The 16,564-nt window shown below is 37.6% G+C and overlaps 1 protein-coding gene across 1 annotated transcript in view; it reads left to right on the plus strand.

Annotated features, from left to right (window-relative positions):
* LOC111513102 (octopamine receptor beta-1R) overlaps window positions 1–16,564 on the plus strand; it is a 99,798-nt gene that overhangs the window by 2,855 nt on the left and 80,379 nt on the right. Inside the window, exon 2 of the mRNA XM_074176806.1 lies at window positions 1,524–1,832. Coding sequence (XP_074032907.1) covers window positions 1,524–1,832 — 309 coding nt within the window. The remainder of the gene's footprint in view (window positions 1–1,523; window positions 1,833–16,564) is intronic.

Consider the following 16,564-nt stretch of genomic DNA (forward strand, 5'->3'; position numbering starts at 1 on the left):
CTTTGTTGGAATTTCATAAGAGTCTTCCACTGGAACAATTTGATAATTTGCATAAATTTGCTCGTGGGTTGTTTTCTGTTTTTGGTACTACTTACTTGTGTGAGAAGACGTTTTCCAAGATGAAGTACACAAAGAATGTTTACAGATCTCAATTAACCGATGAGCATCTTAAATCTCTTTTGATAATTGGTACAAGTGAAATTGATCCACAACTACAACGTACTGTCGGTGGAAAATCACAATTACATAAATCTCATTAGTGTTTTTGTTTTACTGTGATTCATTTCAATTATTTGTTAGTTATTAATATGCCTAAACTTAGATACTTAATTTAAATTTTCTTTGTCATCATTTCTGTCGTTAAGTTTTACCTTGCAAGTAAATAAAACCGAGTAATTATCATTTTGTGTTTTCTTCTTCAACTTATCACAGCAATAATAACAACAATTAGGTAATCATTGGCTGTCGCGGGCCGGATTGATGACACTGCCGGGCCGGATTTGGCCCGCGGGCCGTAGTTTGGAGTCCCCTGGGTTAGAGTACCCACGTTTGATGATGTAGTTAACATGAAAGGAATATCTTGAAAATTCTCACATCCAACTAAGGGTTGTGCAGAGTTCCGTCAGGGACAAATTTTGTTCATCGAGCTGGATGCTAATACAATTTTCACATTTTTTTCTCAAAGCTACTCGACCAAACTGTCTTCAAAGGATTGACAGTAGACAGTATTTCATCGACTTGAGACACGATACAGCCAGTCAAGGCGTTGAAAATTGTTAGCGTAGCTGTGGAGGTTGGTATGTAGTTGGCACTTACGAAACTAGGTTATGTAAATAACAAACAAAATAGGTCCGAGAATTGATTGATTCATGTTACAATATAACACGTTGAGTTCTACCTGACTAGTATATTCTGGAAAGTTCCGCAGAATCGGAAGAGAATCTAAGACAATCCAATAGGGATATCACCACCAGATGGCATATTCTGTTAACTATCTTGTTCATCACTATCGAAGGTTTTGTAAATATAGTCAACTACCTTCAACTGGGCTATCATACAGCTGTAGCAATATCTAAATTCAGATTGAGACACAAACAGTATATTATTTTCCCCAAGATACTGAAGATTCTGAATGCTCTTAAATTTTTCTAGAGTTATTGATGTAGCACATGAAATATTGACCAGCCACAGATCATTGAAGTCATGCGGAACATTGACGTTTGCCAATGGAATACCATCAAAAATATCAACTTTGGTTTCCCATGGTTAATCTTAGATTTTTTAGATTTTTTTCGCATCTGTTTTATAGAAAGAACAATTATTGTTGGTATTTTGATGTACCTTTCCAGAAAATAAGCAAAAAATAAAGTAAGAAGTATTAGTTCGAGATAATGGATGTGTCTATGAAGACTGTATGAAAAATATTCTCATCATCATCATGAAATGATTAGTTGCTTTTTCGTATTTTGACCACCATCAAACATCGTATCAGACTATCCTGACACTGGTTAATTTTCTTTCAGATACTACGCGATAGTCCAACCGTTGGACTATCCTCTGATAATGACCAACGTGCGCTTGGTGTTCATGCTAGCCGTGGTGTGGTGTAGCCCAGCCTTACTTTCTTTTCTACCAATTTTCATGGAATGGTACACAACCGCGGATCACTTGGAGTTCCGCAAGGAAAACCCGCATATCTGCACGTTCATAGTGAATCGAACTTACTCAGTGATTTCCTCTAGTGTGAGCTTCTGGGGACCGGGCATGGTGATGATCCTCATGTATTACAGGATATATGTGGAAGCTGATCGACAGGAACGGATGTTGTACAGGTAATGCATAAAAGCTTTACTGGATAATGGATTATGAATGTTTTAATGTCATTCTTTTTGTTACACGATTTTTCCATCAGTCGAACTAGTATATCAAATTATGCTACAATGTATTCTTTATAATAATAATAATAATGTGTTTCCATTTTATCAATCTAGTACACATATAATTTTTTTACATTTGGAAAATCAATTCTAATTCTAGGGCTGACGTCAAAGGCGAAGTCGAAATCGATAATTCAAAATTACCGATTTGTTCTACCACTCAATCTCATACAATTTTAACATCATAGAATATGCGTAGAATACATAAGTTAAAAAAAAACTGTGACAGGGACTCTTAACAACTCAAGGATCTTAAATATATTATTGAGTATATCGTTTCCACAAAACATTCTCATAGTCATAGTCAAAACTAATCACATCTATTTAAAGGATTCCTGACGGTGAATTGGTGGAGGCAAACGACTTGCTTGGCTGAATATATTGTTGAACAATATGTATGCGGCTTCCTTGAATTTTCTCCTAAACCAATGTGTATGATCTCAGCTTGGGACCACTCGATGTTATGTTGATGGGTTCAAACATGCTCTGCTATTCCTGATTTGCTGGTTTTCCCTCGCTGTGTATGTTTCTTGTGCTCGGCAATGCGAACATTCAATGGCCTCTTAGTTTCACCGATATAGGATTTTCCGCACTCGCAGGGTATCCGGTAAATGCAATTCTTGGAATCGCAGTCCGCGTTTGGTGGTCTGGTTTTCGTGAGGCTGCTACGGATAGTATTTCCGGATCTAAAGCAGGTTCTGATGTTGTACTTGGAACCAATTCTTCTTATCCATTCCGATAGTCCTGTGATGTAGGGAATACAAGCACTGGTTGTGACGGCTTCGGCTTCTCTTCCTTGCGAAGCTCCTGCTGTCTTTTAAAGTCTGTTTCACCATCGCTTTGAAGTAACCATTTCGTTGAACATCATTTTTGATGATGTCTAGTTCCTTCTCGAGACCTTCCTTCTCATTACAGAACCCGAAAGCACGGTCTAATAGAGTCTTGATGATTCCTCTTTAAGTCGATGGATGGTGTTTGGATTCTCGGTTCAGATACTGTCCCGTGTGAGTGAGTTTTCGGTATACAGATGTTTCCCACTTAGTGTCGGTCCTCTTCACTAAAACGTCTAAGAATGGCCATTCATTGTGGATTTCCTTCTCCATTGTGAAAGTAATGAAAAGTCTCATGCTGTTGATGTGTTTCAGGAAGGCGTCTAGTTCAGTATTCCCATGGTTCCATATTATGAAGGTGTCATCAACATATCTCTACCAGACTCGAGGTTTCTTGTGGGATTCTTCAATGGCTAGAGTTTCAAACCACTCCATATATATGTTGGCTAGTACTGGTGGAAGTGGCAGTCCCTCATCTTGTGTAAACAATTCCTCCTTCAGTTGGAAATAACAGTTTCGTACACCACATCCTAGTTATCATATAATTGCCTATCTAGGTAAATTCGTTCTATCTTTCAGGTCCTTGACTTCGGATAGCTTCCTCTGTATGATTTGGAGTGCTTCTTCGACCGGCTTTTCACGTCAAAACTAATTAGTTGGTCTTCCTGTGTGACTTCAATTGCCCCTAGTAGCCTTGAATTCTTCACAAAAGACGATGTTTGTCCTTGTAATGATTGTATTATTGGGGGTAAACCTCTAGACAAGTTTTGAATAGCCAAATTTCTAGAATTGATGATCTGTCTGAGCTGAACGGCCTCCTTGTGGATTTTGGGTAGTCCATACAAGTGAGGAGGCCTACTGTGGTGAGGTTTTAGCAATGATCTCTCCTTGTCCGAAAAATAGACTTCAAAATCTGGTAAAACTTCCTTTCAATTGATGCAGTAGGGTCACGTACGATCTCCGTGTATTGATCCTTCTGAAGAACCTCTTCGATCTTCTGTTCGTAGAGAACAGTATCCATGATCACACTAGCGTTTCCTTCATCTGCATGTAGGATCTTGATGGTGTTGTCTCAACGTAGGCTGTTCAGAGCTCTACGTTCTTCACTGCTGATGTTTGATTTTGGAACTGGTTCTCGATCAGGGATTTCAAATCATTTTCTATGATATCAGACAATGCAAGTCCGAACTAATGAAATTCATCATGAAACATTGTCAATCACCTCCAAACAAACTTCGTTATGATTATTCTGTAAAATAAGCATCTTTCATACAGCCTCCTACGCATTGCCATATTCAACCAACCCGTCTCAACCAATTTGTAAGAAATACTTCCTTACGCTCCTTGAATGAGACGTAAACATGAGTTCGGAATCCTCTGGATTTATTTGCTCGTCTGCTCTCATTAAGCAGGGATCGTACACTGAATCAGCAAAGTTCAGGGTAGACAAAACAAGACTATCACATAACATTATTATTGTTGCCTTTGTAAGAAAGTTTCTATTTCCATAAAGAATCTTAGGAGTTTCATAAGCCTTTCGAATAGTTTTTTACGTGGGTTTCGAATCTAAAATCACTTTTTAAAATAAGCTTCAGACTTTTCGTTTGATCTACAATGGACAGGTCTTTGTCAAGAAGTTTTATTTTTAATTTGTCTCCAATTATCTCGCTGACAGTTTTTGGCCCACATACAAAAACACTTGGCTGTTTTGGGTTGTTAACTAGACAATGATCAGTTGCAGTTTCAACAAAATCATTGATGTCTTTATTAACTTGTACACAAGCCATATTAGAGTCTTCAGGTTTGAAAGAGGTATAGATCTAATAATAATAATAATAATAAATGGGCTTTATTTATTGATATACATTGTTTATAAAGAAGAAGTACATACAAAAATCAATGAAAGTGCGAAGTTCTGCCGAGGCTGTTTTACAATCTTGCTGTCTTCTAGCTGAGGCCTGTTCTACCATCGCTCTGGAGTAACCATTCCGTTGAAGGTCAATTTTGATGATGCCTAGTTCCTTTTCGAGACCTTCCTTTGTATTACAGAGCCCGAAAGCACGGTCTAGTAGAGTCTTGATGATTTCTCTATTAGTCGATTGATGGTAGTTGGATTTCTGGTTGAGATACTGTCATGTGTGGGTTTTTCCACTGAAATAGTTCACAGTGTTTACTGAAATCTAGAAGTATCAGAGCTGTACATAATCCTTTATCTGAAGCTGTGTAAATATTATCGACAATATGTAGCAAGGCACTAGTGCAACTATGTTCTGCTCTAAATTCAGACCGATATGTAATCACAAAACCTGATCAGATGAATGATGAATTCTGGTAAAACAGATAGATTCTGAGTTAACAATTACAATACAATATTACTTCTAGAAAAACAATTGAAATGTTTGTATTTTTATGTCAGAACTCAATCAGATGGATGAATATTTTTGGCAGAGAACGTAGATTTCGAAAAAAACAATAACAATACGATATCATTTCTAGGAAAACAGAAATTTCATAAATATATTGATTATTGAGTATATGATCTGAAAAGAAAACTCAACATTTTCTGATGAAATCAAAGAAATGAACTTCATAGAAATAAACGTTCAAGCCAATCTCGAATATACCTACACAGTATGTTGAATGGACTGACGCCTATCAGAAAACAACTACTTCCCTGGCTAATACCACGCAGGACGTTGAATTACATTCGACAGGCGTCAGTGCAGGAATCTTCACAGGAAATTTCCTGCATATGCAATTGGCAAAAACCAACTGCATATCCGAAATTTGCCCGATTCCTCTGAATAACGAAGGAAAACTTCCTTATCAGTCAGTGGGCTATGCTTGAAGACGGGCAGTAAACAAATCTAAAGAAATGAACTTTAAACGTTCAAGCCAGTCTCGAATATACCTACACAATAGGTCGAATGGACTGACGCCTATTCTGATGACATCAATATGGGTAGTGCATTGAGAAGCCAATCGTGGAAAAAATCAACAAGAAATCGATTGGTATCCCTTACTAGTACTTACTAATATTATGTTTGACTAACATGGAATCGAAGTATTGTTAGCTTTATTCTAATCAATGAATAATGTATTTTTCATTCATTCATTCATATGTAGGTCGCGGTGGGACAGCCGAGATTATCCAGCATGATTACTACATCGATAGACTGACTGGCAATAACATATTTCCATGGAAGAATATGAACTAACGGACAACATTAGGTTTTGAAAATATCAATTTCTAAAATTGTTACACATTAGAACGTCTCCCACACGTAAATCAAACGGACAACTGTGACACGTAGTGTATGAATGTAAAAGGATAATTGAGAACCATAAGACTGATCTTCTTGAGTGATTTATACAGGTTGTAACTGAATAAATGTAAAATATTCAAGGAGGTGATTCCTCATCGAAAAATAGAAATAGAAAGGATCTTTCATATAAAGAAACTTCATTGGAGCATCCCTTGTTAAGATACAGCCCCTTAAAGCCCCTTGTACATAAAATTTGTATAACAATTTTTTTCACAAGTACTGAAAATGTTACAATATTGAAATTAACCTGACGTTTTGTACTACCAAAAAGATACTTAGCCAGTAATTTATTTGGTGTACCTCATGGTTGTAAGAGGTGGAAAAAGCAACCCCTAAAATTTATTTCCAATGTAACTTTTTGTCTTATTATTTGTTTACCATTTGAAAATTCATTTCTGATAGCCTTTTTCATTCTGAACAAAAAATGTCTCCTGGATGTTCTGCCCAAAATAAACCTGTTCGCAGCAAAAATTCATTTACAAACAACTACAGAGCTACATTGTCATAACTCCGAACTGGATTTATTGTTATTGTATAGTTCGTACCTGCATTAAACGATTAAAGGGTAATAAACAAAACTAATTAATTAATAACAAAGCACACAACTTGTAAAAATCATAGTAAACGTTCAATATGTCTACCTTCAGACATTACGCATGCGTCTAGACGTCGGCGCATTGAGCCACCTATTTGCTCAAATATTCCTGGAGTATCTCTGATTACCCTGCACACATCGATGATGCGGTTTCTTAAGTCCTCTACATCGCGAACAGGAGTACGATAAACCAAATGCTGTGAATGGTCCCAAATAGAGAAATCGACAGGATTGAGATCCGGGGATCGAGCGGGACAGTTCTGTGGTCCTCCTCGACCTATCCACTGATTTGCATATGTTTCAGTTGAATGCTGATGTGCTACTTGACTAAAATGGGCGAGAGTCCCATCATGTATAAAAAACATATCCCTTCTGACGCCCAAAGGAACTTCCTCCAGCAGTACTGGATGCACTTCTCTTAAAAATTGAACGTTTGCCTCTCTATTTAATCGAGGAGGTAGAAAATGAGACCCAATTAAATCATCACCAATAACTCCGAGGCACACGTTAGAAAAAACTGTTCTCGATGCTTAGTTTCAACAATGGCATGAGGGTTTTCATCAACTCACATGTGGTAATTATGAAAATTAATAATCTTGTCCCGAGAAAAACTACATTCGTCTGTGAATTCTATCGTTTCCAGAAAGTCACAATTTCTTTAAATCATTTCCACCATCAAATTGCAAAATTCAAGACGGTTCGGAAAGTCTTGTGGTTATAGTGCCTGTACTAGTTGCAAATGGTAAGGGTATAAGAGTTGTTCCTTTAAAATTCAAAATAACGTTATATGATTAACATTTAGCTGGAAGGCAATCTTTCTAGTACTGGTAGTATGTTGTTTTTCAAATAAATTAAGTACTGCTTCCTCAAGCTGTGGTGTTCGTACTTCTCGATGGCGACCATAATCCTGCGTTCTTTTTTCGAATGAACCATATTCTCGTAATCGTTGATGAAGTCGAGCGAATATTCTATGTGAAGGATGCTGTCATTGAGGATACATTTCAGCATATCTTCTAGAAGCTTCTAACCCATTTCCCTGCGACAGACCGTAACCTTAATGCATATCAGCCATTTTCTCATTTGTGTATGCAATTTAATTACAAGTGAATTATTAAAGTAACAAATTAAGAACCGAACAACAACACACAATAAGTATTAATTCAATTTCGAAAATTCACAAACTGACAGCGTCATACCAATTTAATTGTCACTATCGCTAATAGCGACCTACTAGATAGATTGGTTTCGTATTTTCGCATTTATGACGATGTATCTCTGTAGTTGTTCATAAAATAATTTTTTGTAGCGAACTGGTTTATTTTGGGCAAAAATCCTAGGAGACATTTTTTGTTTAGAATGAAACAGGCTATCGAAAATAAATTTTCGAATGGTAAACAAGTAATAAGACAAAAAGTTGCATTGGAAATAAATTTTAAGGGTTGCGTTTTTCACCCCTTACAACCATGGGGTAAACCAAATAAATTTCTGGCTAATTGTCTTTTTGGTAGTACAAAACGTCAGGTCGATTTCAATATTATACCTTTTTTAGTGCTTGTGAAAAAAATTGTTATACAAATTTCATGTACCCCCTTTAAGGGGCTGTATCTTAACAAGGGATGCTCCAATGAAATTTCCTCATACGAAAGATCCTATCTTTTTTTCGATGAAGAATCACCTCCTCAAATGTTTTACACTTATTCAGTTACACCCGGTACTATTTTGAAATTTCCAATACTCATATATCCATGGAAAAATATGAAACCAAAAATGCCGATTTGCCATGTACAATTAGAAGTGAAGATTGCAGTTGTAGCCTCAAGTAGTTTCAGCTGGAAATTGTTATACTGTTCAGAAGTATGCCTCGTAAAGGCAGCCAAATGAGTTTATGAGACTAGTGTGTTTTCCAGATTCTTGGAAAAATGGACAAGTCGGCCATCTCCGAATTACAAATAGAATGACACTGGGCGAATCATTCATTCAAATCATAACGTATGTTTGGCAAGTTTCATTCCATTCAATCTGTTCTCATCTTGAACATTTCGAAAACTCTATCCTAAGAATACCTGAAACCCAGGTGGATCTATACTAAAATATTCCAGAGCCCATTAACCCCTGACAAGAGATTGAAACAAAACTCGGATCCGCTCCTCCAATCGCCATTCTTTCACGCAGCACGTTACCTGATCGCGGTGAGCCGAATTCAATCTCCAGCAGAATGACCTGTCGGTCACATCAGGCGCCAGCTGAATACAATTCACGATTTTCATTTTCCTCTACGAGATGAACGATAGCTCGCAAAATGGAGGATGGATTTATCGCTGTAATGAACCGATCTCCTGTTCATAATTCATACACTCGACGTCTATTGTTTCGAAAGGAGCGTTTCGGTTGAATTGTAGTGGTGTAAAACAGGTTTTCATTTGAACTGCCTATCGATGTATTGCTACTGGGAATCAGGGGGGAAAATAGCATCAGCAGAGGTAGCAGAGCGGGTGGTTGTTGATACTTGGCAGCTGTCAAAATCACTACTTATTGAAATTCGGAAAAATGGGTACGTTGAAATTCCTCATCTGACACCAAATTTGAAGGGTGCAAATAAATGGTTATAACTCTGCAAATTGTAATGATTTGAAGAATGTTGGGATAAAACTATAGTAGGCAAATGATACGCGTCAACGACACATGACATATAGGGGAGGGGTAGGCATAGTGGCCACCCTAAGGAACATCTATTTTTTTCCACCCCTAAACTTTTTTGAAACATTTTATAAATCCCTTCAACATTTAGTATGGTTTTTTAGGCCTGATCCAAAAATGAAAACGACTTGATTTTTACACTTATTTGAACAAAATTTTGACTTCACCAAAAGTTGTCAAAGTGGCCACTTCAGGCCACTAGGTAGGCAGGGACGCGCCGTCCATATGGGCAAGGTCGTGCGGCGCACGACGGCGCCAAGGCGTTAAAGGCGCCCTTTGAGTTGGCAAAATTGAATAAATATTCAATCCAAAACCAAGGATTTTTTGAAACTTTACAAAAAATCAACATAAAAAATATTTCTACCAATACCGATGGTGAAATTTTATTACTCACCAATGCTGACCGGTGGTGAAATTTGAAATTAATGCTATTTAAACTACCTACCTACTTGTCTTCTCTAGAAGTGTAGGCGCCGCGCATTCCCGGCAAGAGTTTTCTTGTTTAAACTTGTAAAACGTTATCGGAAAAGCGAAGTGGCGAAGAAACGCTTCAGTGAAATGCTGGTAGATGCCAAAGAATTGGCAACTGCCTTGGATGTAGATGCGAAATTCAAAAGTGCAGAAACCTTACGGCCACGAAGAATAAAAAAACAATTTTCCTATGAAAGTGAAGATCAGCCAATTGAAAACCAAGAATTAAAATTCAAAGTCAACTGTTTTTTTGGAATGCTAGATATTACTCTTTCATCTGTAAATGAGAGATTTGAGCTGTTATACTCCCATGCCGATGTTTTCAAATTTTTGTGGAATACTGAGGATTTCGGCAAGTATTCTGATGAAGATAAATTTAATTTTTGTAAAAAACTTGAAGAAGCGTTAACTGACAAAAATCGAAACGAGAGAGACATAGACGGAACGGAACTTTTAACCGAATTACAATTTCTACAAATTTGCGACGGAAAGGTAACATCTGTAGTAGAAACACTTAATTACATTGCAAAAAATAACTTGGCCCACTCATTCCCAAACATTACTATTGCGTTACGTATATTATTAACTATACCGATTTCTGTAGCTTCAGCCGAGAGATTATTTTCTAAACTTAAACTAATTAAGAATTACTTAAGATCTAGAATGGGTCAGGAGCGGCTAGAAAATCTTGCTATTATTTCTATAGAATCTGAGTTGTTAAAGGAGCTGAATATTGAAAATCTAATTTATGAATTTGCCAAAGGTAAAGCAAGAAAAGTTCAATTTCTATAAGAAATTTCCGTTGGTTTTCATCATAATAGGTGTATTTGTTTAAAAAAGAATCGCAATCTAAATATGTTTTATTTGATCTTCAGTTTTTTAATAATTTTAAGTAATGTTTTATAACTTTAACATAGTTTTTATTCTGTTCTGTTTTATTGTGCAATATAGCCAATATAGTGTTTAATATATTATTTTTTATAAGTGTACTGTGTACTTATTGTTTTCTTCAAAAAAAAATCTAGGTAGATGTAGAAAAAATTTCATAGTTTTCCACGCTGAGAGGGGAAGGAGTAATTGATTATAATATTTCTACCCTGGTAATTTTGATAAAGGCGCTTATCAATATTTCGCACGACGGCGCCGAAGTTACTTGGCGCGTCCCTGTAGGTAGGGCAAAGTGGCCACTGCCTAAATGGATTTAGGTAGTATGGAAAAAATAAAACGCATTCAGTTTCAGAACTCAAAACGATTGTATTAGGGTTTTAATCATGAATAGGCATTACTGAAAGTTTGTGAAACTATGAAATCACTAGTATTTACATAAATCACAAATAAACTCATCGTCCTCCTCTTCGGCCTCTGTGAAAGTTTCGTGAGCCCATTTGAGGCACCCAGAACATCTAATCCAGCCTTCGTTGTCCTTGGATTTCGAGTAACAATCACCACAGAATAAACAATCGACGTCGCTGACGTTGCCTACATCATCATCATTATAGAGATGGTCATTCTTTTTCTTAAACAATGCGCGTTTTCCTTTATTTCCAATTTTAGCCACCCTTTTCTTAGGAGCCTGCTGTTTCGCATTCTCTTTATCTTCCTTTTCTTTCCTAATTGCCATGAGAGTGGCCTATATGGACTGGATGTTAGAACTGTTGCTGTTCCTTTCTTCCGCTTAGTTTCTCTTTTGATAATCCTATTGACCTTGGGTACAGGAACAATTTCACGTGGACTAACAGCAAATGAAGTGGACTTTTTGTTTGGTGGACTGTTCAAATTTGAAGTTGTTTCTAGGAAACCAGCTGATGAAGTGCTGGGAATAGACGGATCAAATGTGGCAGAAGGAAGTCCACTGCTAGAGCTGATTGGATGATCAACAGAAGGTAGGGATACCATTATGAAGGCGATATTGGGGTTTTCAGAACCACCAATGAGTTCTGTTGAGCTACTGTTGTTGACAGTCTGAGATGAAGATGCACAAACTTGTATGATGGTGTTATCCTCTCTTCTGTTGTTTCAGCAGCTGCATAATCCAGTTCTGTAAACACATTTCTGTCGATTGGGACGATTCCACATTTTCTAAAGCCTTTTATGGCGATAACTGGTGTAGCTGCCTTCAAAAACGCTTCACCAAGTAGCCGGGAAACCTGTAATTGGGTCACTGTCCGTCCTGGATTATTTCTTAAGAACTTTCCAATGCTTTGCACAAAATACGTATTGAAAGGTGCCATAAACGCAACGTCAAGTGGCTGCATTTTATGACTGCAGTGGGGGGGATGCACAAAACAGTGACATGATTGTCTCTGGCTTTTCCGATTAAGTCTAAGTTGTTCGTGTGAGTTGCATGACAGTCTAGTATCAGAAGAATTGGGTCTTTTTTTGTTGGCTTTGAAAATTTTAGGAAGTAGTCAAACCATGAGGTGAATGTTTCCATTTGCATCCAACCAGTAGGATGACATGCTGAAGCTGATCCATTTTGCAATTCAACTTTCATTCTACGAATTGGTAAAATCACCAGGGGGTGGTATAAATGTCCCTCCAGCTGAAACACAGACTACAAAAGTTGAAAGAACGCCTCGTTCAGCAGATGTTAAAGAGCCGACTTGTCGCCGACCTTTTAGAGCAAAGACCTTGGACGACTTGGACTAAACTGTCAAGAGTCCAGTCTCATCAACATTGTACACCCTATGAGGTGGGAATACGTGATCTTTCTGAATGCCTTCCAAAATGTCAAAAAACTTCAATACATTAGTTTTGTTAAACGCTTGAGCCCGTGCAGCTGAAGTCGGCTCAGGCTTCCTTAATGCAATCATAGGGTGGCGTTTTCTAAATTCCTGAACTCAATTTTTCCCAGCAGCTTTTTTTTATGACTGAAGTTATGAGGTATGCAATTTTTAACAGCGAGTTTGTAGGCAAGCGAATGTTACACCAAAAAAAAACTGACTTCCATGTCCAAAAGATGATTAACTATTTCTTTTTCCTGCTCCCCAGTAAATATAGGCCGAAAGTGACCAAGAACCTTTTTTGTGTTTACTGCTTGAACATTTTTGTCGAGAGCACGCCGTTTTAAAGTATTTTGAGGTAGCTGGAACCTTTTAGCTGCGGTTTGCCAAGGCAACCCGTCCTTCTTCCCTGCATCAATGGCGTTTTGCATATCTTCAGAGTTCCAGGACTGCTGAGCGGTTTTCCGTTTATACTTGGACACCATACTGTTCTTCTTCTGTAAAAAAAACCACGGAATTAGAATAACTGAAATTTGCCGTAATCTTGCTCTTGATATTATAAGCCTACTTAGTTTTGTTTGTGATGAATGCAGCAACATACATTGCGGGCAAAGTGAACACATTCGCGGTCAAAGTGGCCACGGCTGTGGCCACTTCGCCCTCTAGCACGCCATTTTTTAAATACAATATTTCTCGTACAGCCCATTGTTGTATCTACTGTTGAGACATATGAATTCAAAGCTAGAAACATGTTGTTTTGCACGATTGATGTACAATTCACTTCACCTAGACCTACAATAAAATAAAGCGAAACATGTGATGCACTTACCTAACATCAGAGGGTCGAAAAAGTAAAAAATTTGCAATATCTCGGTGAGTTTGCGTCTGAGCGGCACCAAACTACAACACAATAACAAAGGCTGCAGGGCTAGTAGTTGTGACTATTGCCGTGAGGCTGCAGCACTATACAGTGAAGAAAACTTCAAGTGGCCACTATGCCCACCCTTACCCTACTCATGATGATCTGATCAATATACACGGTGTAACATAAGTAAGATAAAAATATTCAAGTGCCGTATTCCTGAGACATTTTTAAGAAAAAAAGTGTGTGAACTTGTGTCCGAAAATGCTTCGTTTCGGAAATACGGGGTGTTGAAATTGATTTTTTTGTTCGCTTTTTGAAAGTAACTCTTACAAAAAATAAGTTATTTGCACGAAACTCGGTACCCGAAGTTTTTTTGACGTGGAAAATCATAATTTCGTATGAATTTTCATGTTACATCTAGAGAGCGCTGCGTACGCTGTCATTATTTATTTCAAATTGCCCTAACTTTTTGAAGTTGCTGAGAACATTACAAAAACTGAATATATGGTGGATCTCATCAAAATAAACAACTTTTTACTATGAAATGTTTATGATTCGTTTTCGAAATATAGATTGTTTAAATTTTTCAAAACATGGTAGGTTTTTGTCATAAGTTTTTTGCAATTTCAATTATTTTTATCGAACTTTATACGCAGTATACCCGTACAGACTTCTTCTCAACTGAGCATTATCGAACTGCTTATTCAATTTAAATTAAAAAAAATTTGTCAGGTTAAATTATTCAATTAGAAAGTGCTACATTTCGGAGTTTGCAAAAATAACAATTTGGACAAGTATAAAAATTGAACGAAACAACTATTACAACAACTGTTCGAAGTGACGACCCCCAAAGAATTCCGCACCCGTTGAAAAGTGCCCGGAGTGTTTTTTACCGTTTCGAAGCAAGCTATGATGCGATCCCTCAACATTTCCCCGTTTTCAATGGGGATAGCATAAACTAGTGATTTAAGGTGACTCCAAAAGAAAAATCGACGGGATTGAGGTCCGGTGACCTCGGGGGCCAATGCTCAGTGCCTCCTCTTCCTATCCATCGTTGGGGATATGCTAGGTCTCAAAAATGTCTTGCTATCACACTAAAATGAGCAGGAGCTCCATCGTGCATGAGCCAAGAGTGATTTCGGAGACCAATGGGTACATCTTCCATAAGTTGAGGAAGCTCGTGTTCCCAAAAATTTAGGCAAGCATCTCCATTCAAACGTAAGGGGAGAAAATAGGGCCCAATTAAATAATCCCCAATTATGCCTACCCAAACGTTAAAAGAGAATCTGACTTGGAAATGAGTTTGTGTTATCGCATGTGGGTTATCTTCCGCCCAGATGTGGTTGTTATGGAAGTTCATGATACCATTTCTTGAAAAATTAGCCTCATCTTTGAAGATGATTTTCGATAAAATTTGCGGATGTTGTTCGACTTTTCTTTGAAGCCATTGAGCAAATTCGATACGTGGTTGGGAATCACGTAGCGTAAGTGCCTGGATAAGAATATAATTGCTGTTCTTTTAAAATTCTGTAAACTGTCATGTGACTTACATTTAGAGTTTGAATAATTTTTCTTGTACTTGTCTCTGGATGTTCACTAATGTCTTCGAGAACCGCCTCCTCCAATTCTACAGTTCTTGTAGTCCGTGGACGTCCTACTGCAGATTTTGTTTCAAAGCTTCCAGATTCGGAAAGTCGCCATAAAAGATCCGCAAATGTGGCTGCACAAAGAGTCACGCGTTAGGGATACCTTTCCTGATAGATACGTCAGGCCTCGCTTGAATTTCCGTCAGCCACGCCGTATGCAAAATCCATATCAGCCATTTTAGCATTCGTAAAGTCAGGCATGGTACCAAAAAATCACTTTATAAACTTCGAACTGTGAATTTGTCAATTAATAGTTAAAAATCTGACAGCAAACTTCTATTTTTATAAACAAACTTTCATAGCCTACTCGATTCAAATAACTCAATTTGCAAGCGGAAAATGACAAAAATTATTGAAATCAAATTTAGCTATAAAGTAATATGCATCGATATAGAAAATTGTAAATATCTCGAAAACGATCACCTCTAGCGTTGTTGAGGAAGTGTACCTTTTTTACTTGGAAAAGGTGTGGGAATTTGGTTTTTTCACGAAGAGTACTGAAAGTTCACTGTCAAAAAAGTTAGGGCAATTTGAAATAAATAATGACAGCGTACGCAGCGCCTCTAGGTGTTACATGAAAATTAATACGGAATTATGATTTCCCACATCAAAAAAACCCCGGGTACCGAATTTCGTGCAAATAATTTATTTTTTGCAAGAGTTATTTTTAAAAGCGTACAAAAAAATTCAATTTCAACACCCCGTATCTCCGAAACGAAGCATTTTCGGACACAAGTTCATATAGACTTTGTTTCTTAAAATGGTCTCAGGAATACGTCACTCGAATATTTTAACGTACTTATGTTACACCCTGTATACATTTGTCCGAAAACAGGTCGACTCAGATCGCCAGAACAGACACTGTTTTTCCCATTCAAGAACTATTTGAACTGTTGATGAGAAGTAACAGCTTATGAAATGTAGAAAGAGCGTTCTGAATTCCGTTTTGATCCCGCTCACTAGATCTGTGTTCATTAGAAGACAGTGAAAGTGAGAGAGAGAGAAAGAGAGAGAGAGAAAGATTTATCAAGTCTCTTCCTAGATTTGAGAAGCTGTAGTTCTTGAAATCTATCTGTCTGTTTGAAATCTGTTTTTCCGTTAACCAGCTGTCGTACCCCTACGAACAACAACCCTCAGAAGTCGAAACTTGTGCGAGCTAAGGACTAACGAGGTCTTACTTTTCAACGTGTGATTCCTAACACGGGTTGGACGATAGCAAGTAAAAATTGATCGTTCAGCCCTGGGCTTCAACCAGCGACCAACACGGCGGTCGATTTGAGTGTGAGAACAAAGCACCCACGTCGAACCGACCGGCTACCGATCTTTGATACACAGCACGTTTTGACAAATTCCTGTATAAAACGCAAGGAAAATTATTTCGTTGATGCATGGTGGAAAATGGGTACCAATTTTTTCTCAACGCACTAATAGACTCTCACGGTCTCGATGCGTTTCCCAGTTGAGAAACCTTCGC

The sequence above is a fragment of the Leptinotarsa decemlineata genome, unplaced genomic scaffold (genome assembly GCF_025532065.1).
Source record: "Leptinotarsa decemlineata unplaced genomic scaffold, Ldec_3_MD MMD2_tig00002082_RagTag_RagTag, whole genome shotgun sequence".
Taxonomy (NCBI): Eukaryota; Metazoa; Arthropoda; class Insecta; order Coleoptera; family Chrysomelidae; genus Leptinotarsa; species Leptinotarsa decemlineata.